Source organism: Aethina tumida, chromosome 3 (assembly GCF_024364675.1).
Source record: "Aethina tumida isolate Nest 87 chromosome 3, icAetTumi1.1, whole genome shotgun sequence".
Lineage (NCBI taxonomy): Eukaryota > Metazoa > Arthropoda > Insecta > Coleoptera > Nitidulidae > Aethina > Aethina tumida.
Window position 1 is genome coordinate 36020251 of NC_065437.1, and position 14966 is coordinate 36035216.

Sequence of the window (14966 nt, forward strand, 5' to 3'; positions counted from 1 at the left end):
AAAATAAAAATATATAAAAAATACCATTGCTAAAATTCAAATAGAATTTATAATCTATTGTGACTATAATATTAATATTATCTATCAAAAAGTGGCTGCAAATCCTTATAATAACTGTTCAATAGGTGCCACATCAAAGTAATATTACGTGTATGAAGTGTAATTTTGTCTCTTGATTTACCGTCATATATTACATTAAATCCTATTAATGTATATGTTCGCATTTTGAAAGAGACAATAAAAATAAATTCAAAGTACAGTTTAAAAAGTTAATCAAAGTAAATATTTTATTGAAACCATTCGAGTGTGAATTTCTAATTTAATGAATGTGTGTTATCCCTTGAAGCATTATAACACAATAACCATCATAAAAGACAAAAACCCTTGTGAAATATCTAAATGGCCATTATTAAATTTAACACTCAACTCTTGTGCCGAATTCCGAAGAAACTTCCCAACAGCTAATTAACCAAAAAGTTATTAAGTTCGAATCTGATATTAAGTGAAACTGGCTAAAGTATTTTGATAGCGTGACAGATATTACGGTTGGAAGTTAGTACTTGAAAATTTTACTGCAAGAACACACGGAATTTTAACAATTCAATAATATCTCTTTGTATCTGTAATACAAAAGATTAAGTAGATAAATATTCCAAATACTAAATTTGGTATATTATAAAATTATAACGAAAAAACCGCCATCTCCATAATTGTTCTTTTTATATCAATGCCGTATGTAATAAAAACGTTTAAACTGTTTGAAAACCACATCACTAATCACTAAACCAAAAAGCACACTCTCAGCAATGAAATTAATGCATTCAGCTCAACTGAGTTTTTTCATTAGATAATGCTGTGAAAATATTAAAACAAACCAGTGGATAATCTAATTTCAGTTTATCTACGCACTTCCAGTCGACTACTCAATTACTTAAACAGTAATAAACAATTGTGTTCCAACGTTGCGGAAAATACCTGCTTAATGGAGATTCGAAATCCAATTGTTGTACGATACCTTGCTTCCTGTTTACATATTCTCCTTACACAAAGGACGGGCAAACAAACTGGCAATCCAAGGAGCAGTTTAGGCAAATGATACTACTTACTTATTTAATATTTATTTTACTTGTGCAAACCTAAACAAAACAAATATACAAATATTTGCGCTCAACAACTTTGATAAATCAAAATTTACGGCATTGATTGTCTAAAACAACCGTTTTAGATTTTACTTACACAATCCTTTGATTGTTGTTTTAGGACTTCTCGTATTATTCGTTTACAGGAAATGTGACAAATACACGGAATTAGTCCAACAGCGAGGCAAATGGACCGTTATACATTTTATACGAGTTCCTTCCTATCGAACTTGTTATTTATGATGATATTTCGTTTCCGGTTAATTTTGGTACATATTTATATCCTTTACTTAAGGCTTAAGGATGTGTTTTTTAACCAAATATTTCGGAAATATAAATATGAATCATGTCAAGTCATTGAACATTTTTATCACAGTTACAAATTTATAGATAGATCTATAGATTATAGATCAAGGGTGGACAAGCTCCTTGATAGTCCGAGCCATTTTGCAAAGTTTGAAATGATTTTCGAGTCACGATTAAAAACGTATTTAAAGGTATACAAAAAAAGTATTAAAACATTTTTTACAATAAAATAGTATATATAATATTTATTATATTATTATTATTAAAAATTAAATACATTTTTTTCACTTTTCTTGATAATTCTTTAAAATTTGGAGAATAATTGGTGACAGCACTTCTCAGTAATTCTTTGAGATGTTTAGATTTCACGAATTTTAAAGTGGAATAAAATGATTCACATAAGTACGTTGTTCCGTAAATTGAAATAATTCGACAAGAAGCCTTTTCTGATTTAGAATACTTAGATTCTGGTACAAATTTCCAAAATTCAGTAATCAACGTCGACTTATATTTTAATTGTAGAGTTTGATCTTCTTCCATCTCTATTAATTCTAATTCTCCAGATGCTTCACAATGAATTATGTTAATTTCAAATGAATTCCGGAAAGATATTATTTTATCTTTCCCTTGTAATTGTAAATTCAGTGTTTGCAAATGTTCCTTGACAACAATCGAAAACAAAATCTTGTAACCACACGTACGACCATACGGAACGATAATAATTTTTTTAAAATATGAATGCACAGAAATGAAAAGGGAAGTCGGGTACATTTATCGGAAGCCATCAATGATCCTGGTGGTGGTGGTGGTTTAAAAACTACAACTTCACACACACACACATATATATATATATATATATATATATATATATATATATATAGTCTTAAACTGCAATATACTGCACAAGAATAGATATATGGTAATGTTATTTCTATATTTCAAAAATTATATGACTCTTAAATTAAATACATATTTTCTGTAAGTAGCAGAAATTTACACATACAAATAATATATAATTTTGTTTCAGAGCTTTTTGTAAATAATACACATTTGTTCGTTCAAACTAAATTAAAATAAAAATTATATAATTTAAGTAATTTGAGTAGTATATACATTTATTAATAAAAATTAATAAATATTGATTAGGTGCTCTAATAATATACGACTATTTATAGATTTCATCAAAATTAATAAGGGTCCTAAACTTAATTCAGAATGGAGAATTAATGCTTTGTCATTCCTTCATGCTTTTAATAAAGTTATTCAGCTATTCCTTACTTGAGATTTCTTTAACGGTAAAATTCTAAACATCTAATCGATCTCTTTGGGACACACCATACAATGAGAAAATATATTCCGGATACTTAAATGGAAAAGTTCTATTGTTATATTATACTCTTTTGTGAACAGCAAAATTAACTAGGGGGTTCAGTGGATAATTGCATTTAATATTTGATAAAAAAATTATTATACTTACGCAGACAGGATATTATTTACTAGCAGAAATGTATTCCTCAATATTGGTCGAGTAAAATTTGTTTTATAACCGAATATTCCATTTATGTTCTAGGGTTACGGCAAATGTAATATTTTGAGTAATGTAAATAAAATATGTCACATAAATTTAATAACTTTTATTACATCTTGACGCATTTTGAGGAAGCCATAATTTCATTTTATGGTAGGACCATAAAGTCTAAAGAAAAATAATTCCTAATTTGTTTTACGGCTCTTTCATATTTTACCTTATAAATCCAAGAATCAATTTTTTTTACTATATACAGTAGAAATCGCAAAACTACGACGGTCATAAATAGGAAGTATTCGTTCACGATTAGTCTTTAAATATTTAACTGTTATATACATAAAGTATAGCCGCTAACAGCTCCGAATCGTTTTGTTCCCAATTTAATTATTCATCGATGTTTATAGCACAGTTAAGGTTATTTCCTAAGAAAAAAGTATTTTATTCGTGCACACTTTCAAATACAGACGCACTAATCCCACGAGATAAGTCTATTACAAACTGGATGTATTATATATATTATTTACACGTACTGGCTCTAAGGTAACTTCGTTGTATAATTTGTGATTTCGGTGTTTTACCTCACAAAAATACACTTCCGAGAGTCTTACTAATAAAAATAAACAACACCAAATATCTTATTTTATTAATACTTCCAAAGTGTATAAATATTGGTAAAGCAACAGTAAAAAAGTCTTCCTTTGTTCTGTTCCCATATAAAATTTGTATTCAAACCGTTTTGAAGTACAGTCTATGTTAACGACTTCGAAATTATAAACTAAGATATTCATTTGGGGCTAAATCGTCTAAAAACATATTAATGTGGAATGTGCCCTATAAAATAATCACCATTTAATATTTCTAATTTTGGACACTAAGAAATTTAATCAACAAAAAACGTGGAATTAGACGGCTTATATAAAGAGCTTTGGATGAACCAAAAAAGAACACTTGTTCATTATTTCTCAGTAAAAATTACAAAGTGTAATTTTAAATAAAACACGCCGACGTAAAATGTTAAAGGAACAAATTACTCTCAAATAATTTAATCTCAGCCAAATGGGTTAATCGAAAATTTAAAGCAATTAAACCACATTTATAAAACGGGCAAATTTTTTCACAGTTCCTCCAATTCTGCGCTTCGAAACGGAGAACTATGACAAGAAAGCATTTCAACTGCAATCTTCCTGTTTAAATCGAGTCTCGAGAGCTTTGCCGTTCCACTGAATCAGCTGAATCGTCATTCCTGCAGTCAATCACAAGCACGCACTTGCAGAGTGTCGTACTACTTAACAGAATGTGATCAATATTGTTGAACTTTGTTTAAGAGCTTTTCTAGGCGTCATCGCAGAAAGTGCTCTATTTTTCTCCTTTAAGTCTTGGCTTATAGAATCAAAAGATGTGGTATTTTAGTGGGTAATCGAAAATTTACGTGTCTATGTTGAGGATGAGTATCATTTTAAAAACATGCCGGGTTCTTATGATAACAAGGTAATTGATAATAGATGCTTGAACGACAGGTATTTCGCTGAGAGGACACGTTTTTCAGTCATACTTACATCAGATAATTCACCTATAAAAGTATAGATCAAAGGAAAGAGTCGACTCTCAAGGAGCCGGAATTACCAATTTTAATCCAACCGTTTATCCTCCTAGTGCCTGAGTTTGAATACAAATGGATGTTCCCGTCGGGAAAGGTGTAACGATAAAAAGTAACGAAAACTCTTCCGAAATCCGAAATATCTGCTTCTTGTGGGTAACGGATGAACGACAGATCCACTTCATTCAATCGAGATTGTTTGCATTGAATATTGGATCTTTTCAGTACCATGTTTACTGTCTGGATTTGATTGAAAATTGATGTGTCTCCACAAATACTGATGGTATTTATAAAATTTAAATTTTCCATTTAACAGCAACTTTTCCTTAAAAAATTCTTGATACGTCAAAGAATTTTACAACTCCAATAATATTTATTAATCATCACTATTTATATGTAATTATTATAATTATTTAATGTATCCATTTATTTACTTCTAATGTAAATTTTCAGTCTCTTTAAAATTCACAAAACTATTGAAATTATTTCTCTTTCTTCTAAGTTCAAATTTAGATATTGTTTCTCACTTTCAGTACCCTTTTAAAAACATTTCTTTCAAATTGCGCGAGTTCTTTCAAACTTTCTTTACAAATATAAATAGCTACCCAGAAAGTCTTCTTCTTTTTATGCTTCATGATAATAAACTTCAAATGTTATCCCAATTTTTACGGTATTAGTTCACCAACTGTAAAAAAGTCCATCCAATAGTTTACGTTAATGTTAAAGAAATTCTAAATTTGGATAAATATTTAATACTGACAAGTTCATGATTCCTTGGTCTGTTTCAAACTTCAAAAGCCCAGATTCTCGACCGTCATCCCACTTAACATAAATTTAATCAATGCAGCTGATCGTTGTTTAAGAGGTTTTGTGTGCGCCATCCTGGATATTGCTGAGATAATGGCAATATATTATCTGCATATGACGGATAATCCTCCTTCAACGCTTTTCCTGCTTCGATTTATTGAACAATTTAAAAACGATTGTGCTAACTTTGCGAGTAGTGACAATAATTTAGGACTTTTTTCCTGGATACCCAGGAATTTAAATTTTTAAATGAAATCTTCACCAAAGCGGAAAGTAATCTATGTGGAAATAATTTTCCATTAAATAACTAATTTTTCAAATTTGTAAACGAAAATGATACTGGACAAATAAACTCTCAATAAAAAGTCAATTCACACGTATCGATAATAAAATGTCGAAATTACAGGACTACAACGCCCAGTATTAAAAATGCATCAACATGTTTTGAAATCATTTAATGTCAGTTAATCGAGTGAAAAACTAATTTGCATAACGTTTGTAAAATAAATGAGGTGCCTCCTCTATTATTTACACCATTTAGTCAGTATGTGTTACACATGTTGATAACAACTGTCTGCATATATAAATTCAAGTGGCTGCCAAGAAAGTAAATTGACCGTGATAAAATCAGCGGATAATATTAATAACAAATGAAGCTTATTAATTCAGTTTTTGTAAGGCATTATTGATAAAATTTAAATTAAGGTCTTTAAAAAGTATGGACATTGTCTGGAATACTTTGCCATTAAAGTTATTACGCTTTATTCCATTATTTAATTGAACCATTGTTATTGGAGATAATAATTTCATTAAATAATGGATTGTGAATATTTAAAACTAACGAAGGGTTTATGAAAGGACTTAGACGCCAAGATAGACGCTCAATTTAATCATGATTGTATTAAAAGTGTTGTTAATCTTTTCTCTGTTATTTAATGTCACACAGTGCTATAAAACAGAATACCAACAATGTTTTAATTCTGTAGCTGCCAATTATTTTACAAATGCAGTGAAAACCTTAACTTTTATTCTACCTAATAGTTATATGGAAAACGTTTTTCTACATTTTTGTAAGAATAATTCGCATCCCGTGTTGGTGTTTGGCAATTTCAATATGAATTTGGAATTATATGCAATAGAAATAAATGTTATTACTTTGGTACAACGGAAAGTGGAACTTAGGCTTCTGTTAAACTTTATTAAGAGAAATAACTTTTCAAAGAAAAAATTTCAGCTTTTACTTCTCCTTGCCAATAAAACAATCATTTCACACGCAATAGATCTGGTAAAGCGAGAAGATTTTGGTACAATAATACTTACATTGGATAACAATGATTTGTATATTTTTAAAGCAACTGATTGTAACATCTCAAGTTGTTATTGGGATTCAATTAATATTACAGATTTAAATCTACATTGTAAAAATATAAATATATATCACAGTAATTAACAACAATATTTCAAGTGAGTGAGACAATACGTCATCAAACACGTCTGAAGGGCACGGTGTTGAATTCAATCTCTTAAATTTAATTTCAAGTTTATTAAATATATCTATTACATATTTAATATTGGGAGAAGAATTCGTTGCAGGAGATGTCCTCGAAAATGGAACGGTTACTGGTCAGATGCAATTTTTAGATGAAAAGGTGGTAGATATTGCGATGGGATCGCATACTTTAAATGTGGGCAGATCTTCGGCATTTTTTTTCGCTTTTCCCTATGTGTGGTGTGTTCCCCATAAATTGCTACAAACAAACTTAAGTTTGGATACAATATTTGAAATTCGTTCAATAATTTTATTGTTATTGCTTTTATTTGTTTTTATTTTGATTATAATAATTACCCAAAACCATTTTAGAAAAGAAATTGGTCAAAGAAAATTAGAGCAAACAGTTTTTAATGTGTATGCTATTTTTATTGGAGTTCCGTCAAAACTTTCAAGAGAAAACGTTCTCAGGATAATAGTTGCTTTGATAATCCTTTTAAATTTATTTTCGAATATGTTTTACTCCACTGCATTGGTCAGTTCATTAACACATATTCAGTTCACAGAAAAATACGGCACCATGGAAATGCTGTTGGCAAGTGACTTGGTTCCTTATGCATATCCGACAAATAAAAAATTTTATCAAGGTACAATAATATTTAATCGATTGAAAAGCTGTACGAGGACGGATAAATGTCTAAACGATGTTGCAACTAAACAAAAATCTGCTTATGCACTAGGAGCATTAAATCATAGACTTGTGGTTAATAAATACAAATCAAAAAATAACGTTACACAGATTTATTGCATGAAGAGTGGAATTATGAGTTTCCCTTTATCGTTTTTTATGAGGCGTGGATTTCCTTACCACAAACAATTTTCATATCTTACTATGAGGATTATTGAAGCAGGATTTATTTTAAAATTCTTTAAAGATCTGGAAGAACGCACCGAAGACGAGGAGAAAACACCTTCTTTTCTAAAATATGAACACCTTTACCCTGTATTTCTTCTCTTGTTTTGGTGTCATGTTACTGCAAGTACTGTTTTTGTTACTGAATTAATTACATTTAAATTTCGTTATTCTAATAAATTATAAAAATTAAGTTTTCTGCTATAATTAGTACTTTCGTCTATATATTATTGATGCATAGAAAAGCATTTAATCCATCTGAATCTTTAAAAGGACGACACGACTACAGTCGGTACATTTTTGGTAAAATCTCTTTTAATATTCATTTTATGTATAGGTAATGCTTGTACCAATATCATATTTATATATAAAGGATTTTAAATATTTAATTTAATTTTGCTAAAATATACATGGTTTTGAAAATGTGTCTGTCACTCTATAAAATGTATTGGTTTTCTATTAGGACGTTTTTTTATTGCATGTTTACAAGTATATTGCTTCATATTTGTTAATAACGTTGTGAGCCTTTTTTAGGGAACCATTTTAAGCAATGTCCTGTGCCTTCCACTGAGAGTGAGTTAATCAATAAAATAATATAAATCATACTAAAAATAAATTCTTACAATTAAGAGTATCATTAAACAGAGTCTAAAATGTAAATATATTTGTATATGCTATTTCTTTTGCCAACCAAATCAGACTGCGTGAATTTATAGTAATTTCTTGCAAAATTTCTAATTTTAAATTTTGTGCTATTTCTCAGGCCACCACTCTATAACTAATATAATATAATTCATAATAGGCGGTTCCTATATAATCAATATTTTCTAAAAGAATTACTTATATTGCCAGTGGGAAATATTATTTTCGTTCATTTTAATTAAAATTGTATGTAACATTTTTTTACATGGTTAAATCAATATAGAATTCAGTGACGGTTACTCAAATGTGGCAGGTGAAGGAATGCTAAACGTAGGAAAATGATATAATTGATATAACGTTAATATTAAGAAATACTTTTTTATGTTTTTTTTTTTTGTTTCTGTAAAATAGAATGCAACTTAATATTTAAATTAAGGTAGGTTAGGTAGGTGGGCCGAGATCATTTATTTTAATTTATGTTGTTAATGATGCATGAATAAAATTAAAATATTTATTGTTTTTTTTTGTATATATATTATGCCTCACGAGCCCTCACTGATTATATTATATGCTCTGTAAATTTTATTAAAATATAATAGAGACATCTATTAATGAAATACGAAATTTCATCATTAAAGTTAATCGGCATCTATTTCACCAATTGATTTCTGTAAAGAGAGTGACTTAGTACAAGAACAGCATTATAGATGTCTCAACTGGTCCCATATATTTATTGATTGAATTATTTTTTATATTACAAAACAATATGTAACGACTTGGTAGTTGCTTAAAAATAAATTATTATTATTTCATCTATTTAAAATTTCGACAGGATGATAGCATTATAAAATCTATATAATTCATTAAAATTAAAAAAAAGTTATTTAAAATTCTGAGTGGTAGCATTTACATTTATAAGAGCAAAGTTCATATTATTATATTTGTGTATAATTACACCTCCTTAATTAAATTTATAATGTAAAATTTAATACTCACTAAGATAATACATATCCAGACTATCCAAATCAGTTGGCTTTCTTTCTTTCACCTCAGTAAACTTCCTCCAAGCTAAAATGTATTAAAATCTGTAAATTGTAAATAGTTAATTCGATATTAATAACGTACTTTTTCTGAGAAATTCCAGGCAGAAATTTTCTTTTTTCTTCGTCTCATTGTCTTCTTCATTTTCAAAAACTTTTAATTCAATTTGAGTCTCTTGCGTTGAATGTCTAGGAATATGCTAAAAAAATTATAATACATATTAAAATTCGTTGTTAATATAAATTAAAATATATATATATATATATATATATATATATATATATATATATATATATATATATATATATATATATACGTATAACATAATTAAAAGAGTCATGAAAGTTTTTTTAATTTCACATTTTGTATAAATTATTAAGTGAAATATGTCGGCCACATTAAGTTTTATTTTGTTATTTCTCATAAATATTTTTGATTTTTTGCCAACAATGAGATATTCTTGATGTATGTCATAAAATCTAAAATTATTATACTTAGTAAATATGTTCATTAGAATAAAAATTTGCTACAGAAATGCTTCATTCATTCACAGGTCAAAATTTCTCTCTATAGGAATGTGTAGAAAACATTATTAATAAATTGGGGATGAACATGTAATGTAACAATTTTAAATTACTACACATGGTGTTAATAAATTTGAAATTACTGAATAATATTCAAAATAAGTTATAAAATTATATTAAGAAACTTTGATTTTTTGATTATGTTTACATTTTCTACATGGCCCAAAAATGTAAAATACATTGAGTATACATAACTATATGGTTGTAGTTCTCGGTTAAATAATATACCCACTAGATGACGTCATACTATTGTATTCTGGGGGCAAATTCATTGCAAAAAATAATTAAAAATCGAATTAAAATCTTTAATACGCAATTAATTAATTAATTAATTTTATTGCGTTTTTCATTGCAGAATTTTTACTCACAAACAAAGTAAAAAGATCACAACAAATCGAAAATCATTGACGAATAAAGTACCAAATATTCATAAAGATATCAATGATTTAATCATCTAGTTGAACTTCCTGTATGAAAATATAGATGTCGCTACCAGTAATCAAATAATTATGTTAACTTATCAACAGAGTACATTTTGTCAAAAGCAGTGAAGAAAAACGTAGTACAAAAATGGCATCAAAAAAATTAAAAACATCTGATGAAGAAAGTACAACAGCTATAATTCATGCGAACATTAATGATATGCCTGAGGAACTTTTGTTGATGCTTTTTTCGTATTTAACCCCTCAAGAACTATATTGTATTATAAGACCGGTGTGTAAAAGATGGTGGCGTATGTCAAAAATACCATCTCTATGGAGAAATATAAAAGTGAAGGACGATGTACCACTAACGGAATTAAGAAAATGGTTTCAAATTGCAGAAGATCTTAATCATTTAGAATTAATAAATAGAGAAGACGTTAGTGTTATACTAAGGGATGTTTCTGCCTATTCGTCAAATCTGGAAACGTTGACTTTGACAAATTGTAAGGGTTCCGCAACTTCTCCGGTAATACCAAGCCAAGATCTATGCAAGGTACTTAATAAGTGTAAAAAATTGACTACTTTTAATTTCGACGGCGTTTCGATACTGTCTAATAGATTCTTCCAGATGATCTGTAAGAGGACAACAGAACAAATATGCTCTTACTCAGGTCCTGTTTCTCCTCTACAATTATATTTGATGAGTGAAAATGATGAAGAATTATTCGATAGTGATAATTAATATTATGTTAATTATAAGTTATTTTTTTATTATGAATAAATCTACGATAATGAAGAGATGTTTTATTTTATATTTATTTCAACAAAGTCACTTTTTATGCACACGTTTAGAAATCATTGAAGGTAAGTAAAAGCATTTTATAAAATTTAATTATTAAAAATAATTTATAAAAATGAAAAATTGATTTGTATTTTAGACATTTGAGATCAAAATTATAAAGAATTTATCAATATGATTGGAAAGGAATTAGTTTTTTTCATCTACCCTATCCGGAAAACTTTCAAAATATATTCAGAAAGTGAAATGTGACAATTGTGAACTAACCACTTGAATTCGTACCTCGTTGGTATTGGACTGTGGCTGTGGTCCGCTCATTGCACATGTGCTTCATTTACTTTTTGGGGGTCGCCGTTCATTAACTCAACCGATGTACACAAAAAACCGTCACGACGAACCACGCGGCGGAATCACTTGCACTGAGTGTTCTTTCTATTAGATCCCTGAAGGTGATGTTGGCAACCGACCAAGTTATTTTAGTATTTCGAATTAGGCCCATCACTGAAACGGCATTCCATAAAGCGCGTAAAACGGGAGTAAATCATTAGTTATCATTAGAATGATGCAAATAATGTGAGATATAACACCAGTTATGATGTTAAATGGATTCAATTAGTGAACTGTTCAAAGGATTGATTGCAAAATCTGCTATTTTTGTGGTGCGGCCAAACTATTTTTAAAGTGTTCTACTGTAATGGTCTTTTTGCAAATTTTGCACGGAGTTAAAAGTTGAAATAGCATTCTCCCTTTTGTGTGACAAATTATGAGTAGCAGCTCATATCTAAATATAGACTATTTTTAAAATAATCTATACTAAATTTATGAGACTTAAGTGTGTTATATGTCAACAGGCGATGAATTCATAACATTTACCATATATGCCTCTTTAATTATTCTTTAATAAAATATTTTGTTTCAATTTTTAACACTTATGTTAAACATTTGAAAGTATTGATAAGTTTTTTAAGTTAATTAATATACAAATCGTTATTAATTTATTTGGGACCATTTTAATTAATTAAAGTTTATTATTATTCCGGCTCTGTTGATTTTTTGTTTTTATTTTAATTGAGACATTTATTATTAGTGTTACCATAATTAAGTTAATTTTAGGGCATAAAACCAAGTTTTATTTTATAACATTTTAACAAATTAGTAAGTTATATTGGATATATCTTGTATAAGTATATATATATAAAGTTTTTTAATATGCATACTTAAATACTTATCTTTATAAAGCTTCACATACACATTTTGTTAAAAAATTCAAAATAAATTTGTAACCTACCTGTGTAAAAAATATTAAAAATGTATGTTCAAGTAATCAATTTTTGACAATATATAGTAAAAAATAAATAAAATAAATTTTTCATTTACAAATTGGTATTAAAAATAAATTTTACTAAAAACTTTTACTTTTATGAGTGGATGAGAGACTTTAGATCTCTAAACAAATTAAATATTTAATGCCTCATTAAAAACTGCTCCCAGATAATCTTTTAGATTAACATCATTTTATGTATTTTAAGCTCGTTAATCAATTGATACGCCAGTCCTATTGTTTGTAACTTGTCGGGGACCAGGAAGTAAAAATTAAAACAATTTAATAACGGCCAGCTGCATAAAATCAACAAAATTTAGTATTAAAACACTTCTGCTAATTTAACCACGTTTCAAATAAATTAGATGTGAAATATTAATTGACTGTAAATCACGTCTTTTAGAGATCAAAAAGGTAAAAATAAATTGGTGGGCAACCGTGGGGCCACCGAAAAGTAGACTTTGTATTTAAATGAGCTATAAACAACCACTTAGTATCTGTTTTAAACAGTCGTTCAATTAGTTTTAATTAAGTCACTTTTTTGTCGGTCACCCACTGGACAGTTTATTGTAAACAACAAAAGTAATTCTATTTACGTTATTTGTTGACTGCGACCCAAACGAAAAATTTTAAATAAACCAACGTGCACAAGAGGATGATGATGCTTTGGGACGCCTTGGGGGAGTCCCACGCCCGATCGGCGGCAATCGAACGCCGCGAGACGGAGATACGGACGTCCTCGTCGGCGTTTCCACCCAAATTAAAGTCTGTATTTGCACACCGGCAAAAAAATCCATTGAAAAGGGTCCGGTAATGGCCGCGGGCTAGGACCGATATATATGTATATATATATATATATATATATATATATATATTGTGTATAATTACATATGTGTTAATAGTGGTAACGAGGGTACGGGAGTAGAGTAGCAGCAGGGATCAAAGAACCCGAATCCGAGTCCCGGACAGCGGACATTCCATCAAGCGGTCGGTGTGGTCTACACAAACGCAAAAATTTATCAAATAGTGATGCATGTAAAAAATTACACGGGTTCACAAATTTACACTTTTGAAATTTAGAATTTTCTTCGACATTTCTTAAGGTAATAGGGTATATTTATCTATTTTTTTATTTGGGTCGTTCATCTACATAATCAAAATTCTTATTTGTGTTTTTTGGTTAATCCTATGCATCAACTGTGAACAAAACGGTGAAGATCTCTTCACTGATCTAAATTCTTGAGCAAATGGAATAATAATAGTCCTGGTATCGCTGAGAATTTATAGGTTCGGGATGTGAAATGAGCAAACTCTGTGTTTGTCTCTCTTATTATTCGACAACGTCTTTCTATTGTAGTACAAGGGCAATGATCAATACTATACGGACAGCCCAATCCTCCCTGTTTAACAGAGGGTATTGAAAACATCTTCTGACTGTAAGACCAGATGCTTCTGGTTACAAATATTCAAATAATGTTACTAGTCAAAATAAAACACATTGAAAAATCTTTAAATTCATTTAAAATAGAAAATTCAAATTATCCACTTCAAAAGTCAGGCAGTGTAGTCTTAAGTAAGTTAAGCTTCCTTTTCTAATCTATGTGATCAATGTGATGACCTACGCATGACTGAAATAGAAAGAAGGCGTCAAAGTTTCAGAGTTATGAATTAATCCCACCGATAGAAAATGTAAAGTCTATATTGTAGGTGAGGTGAAAAGAAACCTCCTAGACCACCAAAATGCGCTGCTATCGAGAAAAAGGGTATGATGCCTTATAGTCCATTCATATTTAGACCGACGTGTCAAATTTCAGCGCGATACAACCATTAGTTTTGTTTTGACAACTGATTTTTGTTACGTGTTTGGCATCGTTATTTTGGTTCTCTCATAAAACATTATTTTTTGAGAGGCAAAGTAGCGAAGGAAACAAAAGAAAAATTGGATAAACATTTTGGGGCTAATGCTAGCGACAGGTCCTCCGACGGGATTGTCTGGCATACTCTTCGTGGATTACCTCGAAAAAGGAAAAACCATCAACAGGGAGTATTACTGCGCATTATTGGAGCGATTGAAGGCCGAAATCGCTGCGAAACGGCCTCACATGAAGCGGAAAAAAAATTTGTATTTGCAACACAATGCGCCGGCACACAAGAGCATCGATTTAAGGCTCCAATTACTTCTCCATCCACCTTATTTGCCCGATTTAGCTCCATCGGACTGTCATCTCTTCATTGCCAAGGAAGGTTTTCACCCCATCTATAAACATACAGAATTATAGCAGTAAAAAGAAAGAAATATATGTTTATTTCAACGCAAATATACGTTGAGATCTTCTTCTACCTGATCCCAATTCGACTTTAAAACTATAAGTTGG

At 29.4% G+C, this 14966-nt stretch overlaps 1 protein-coding gene and 1 long non-coding RNA gene across 3 annotated transcripts in view; one reads left to right on the plus strand and one right to left on the minus strand.

Annotated features, from left to right (window-relative positions):
* Positions 1 to 11661, minus strand: part of LOC109594840 (Kv channel-interacting protein 1) — a 60350-nt gene extending 48689 nt beyond the window's left edge. The window contains exons 1-3 of one of the 2 annotated variants that reach the window (XM_049964579.1): positions 11553 to 11661; positions 9547 to 9661; positions 9418 to 9489 (exon numbers count right to left, since the gene is read on the minus strand). In XM_049964579.1, the coding sequence (XP_049820536.1) occupies positions 9418 to 9489; positions 9547 to 9661; positions 11553 to 11588 (223 nt within the window). In that variant the 5' untranslated portion in view covers positions 11589 to 11661. Of the gene's footprint in view, positions 1 to 9417; positions 9490 to 9546; positions 9662 to 11537 lie in introns of both variants that reach the window. The other variant, XM_049964578.1, reaches the window with a different exon arrangement.
* LOC126264896 (uncharacterized) lies at positions 10606 to 11267 on the plus strand. Its single transcript, XR_007547494.1, has 2 exons — positions 10606 to 11024; positions 11090 to 11267. It is a non-coding gene; the product is annotated as an uncharacterized LOC126264896 (long non-coding RNA).
* Positions 11662 to 14966: the final 3305 nt, after the last annotated feature.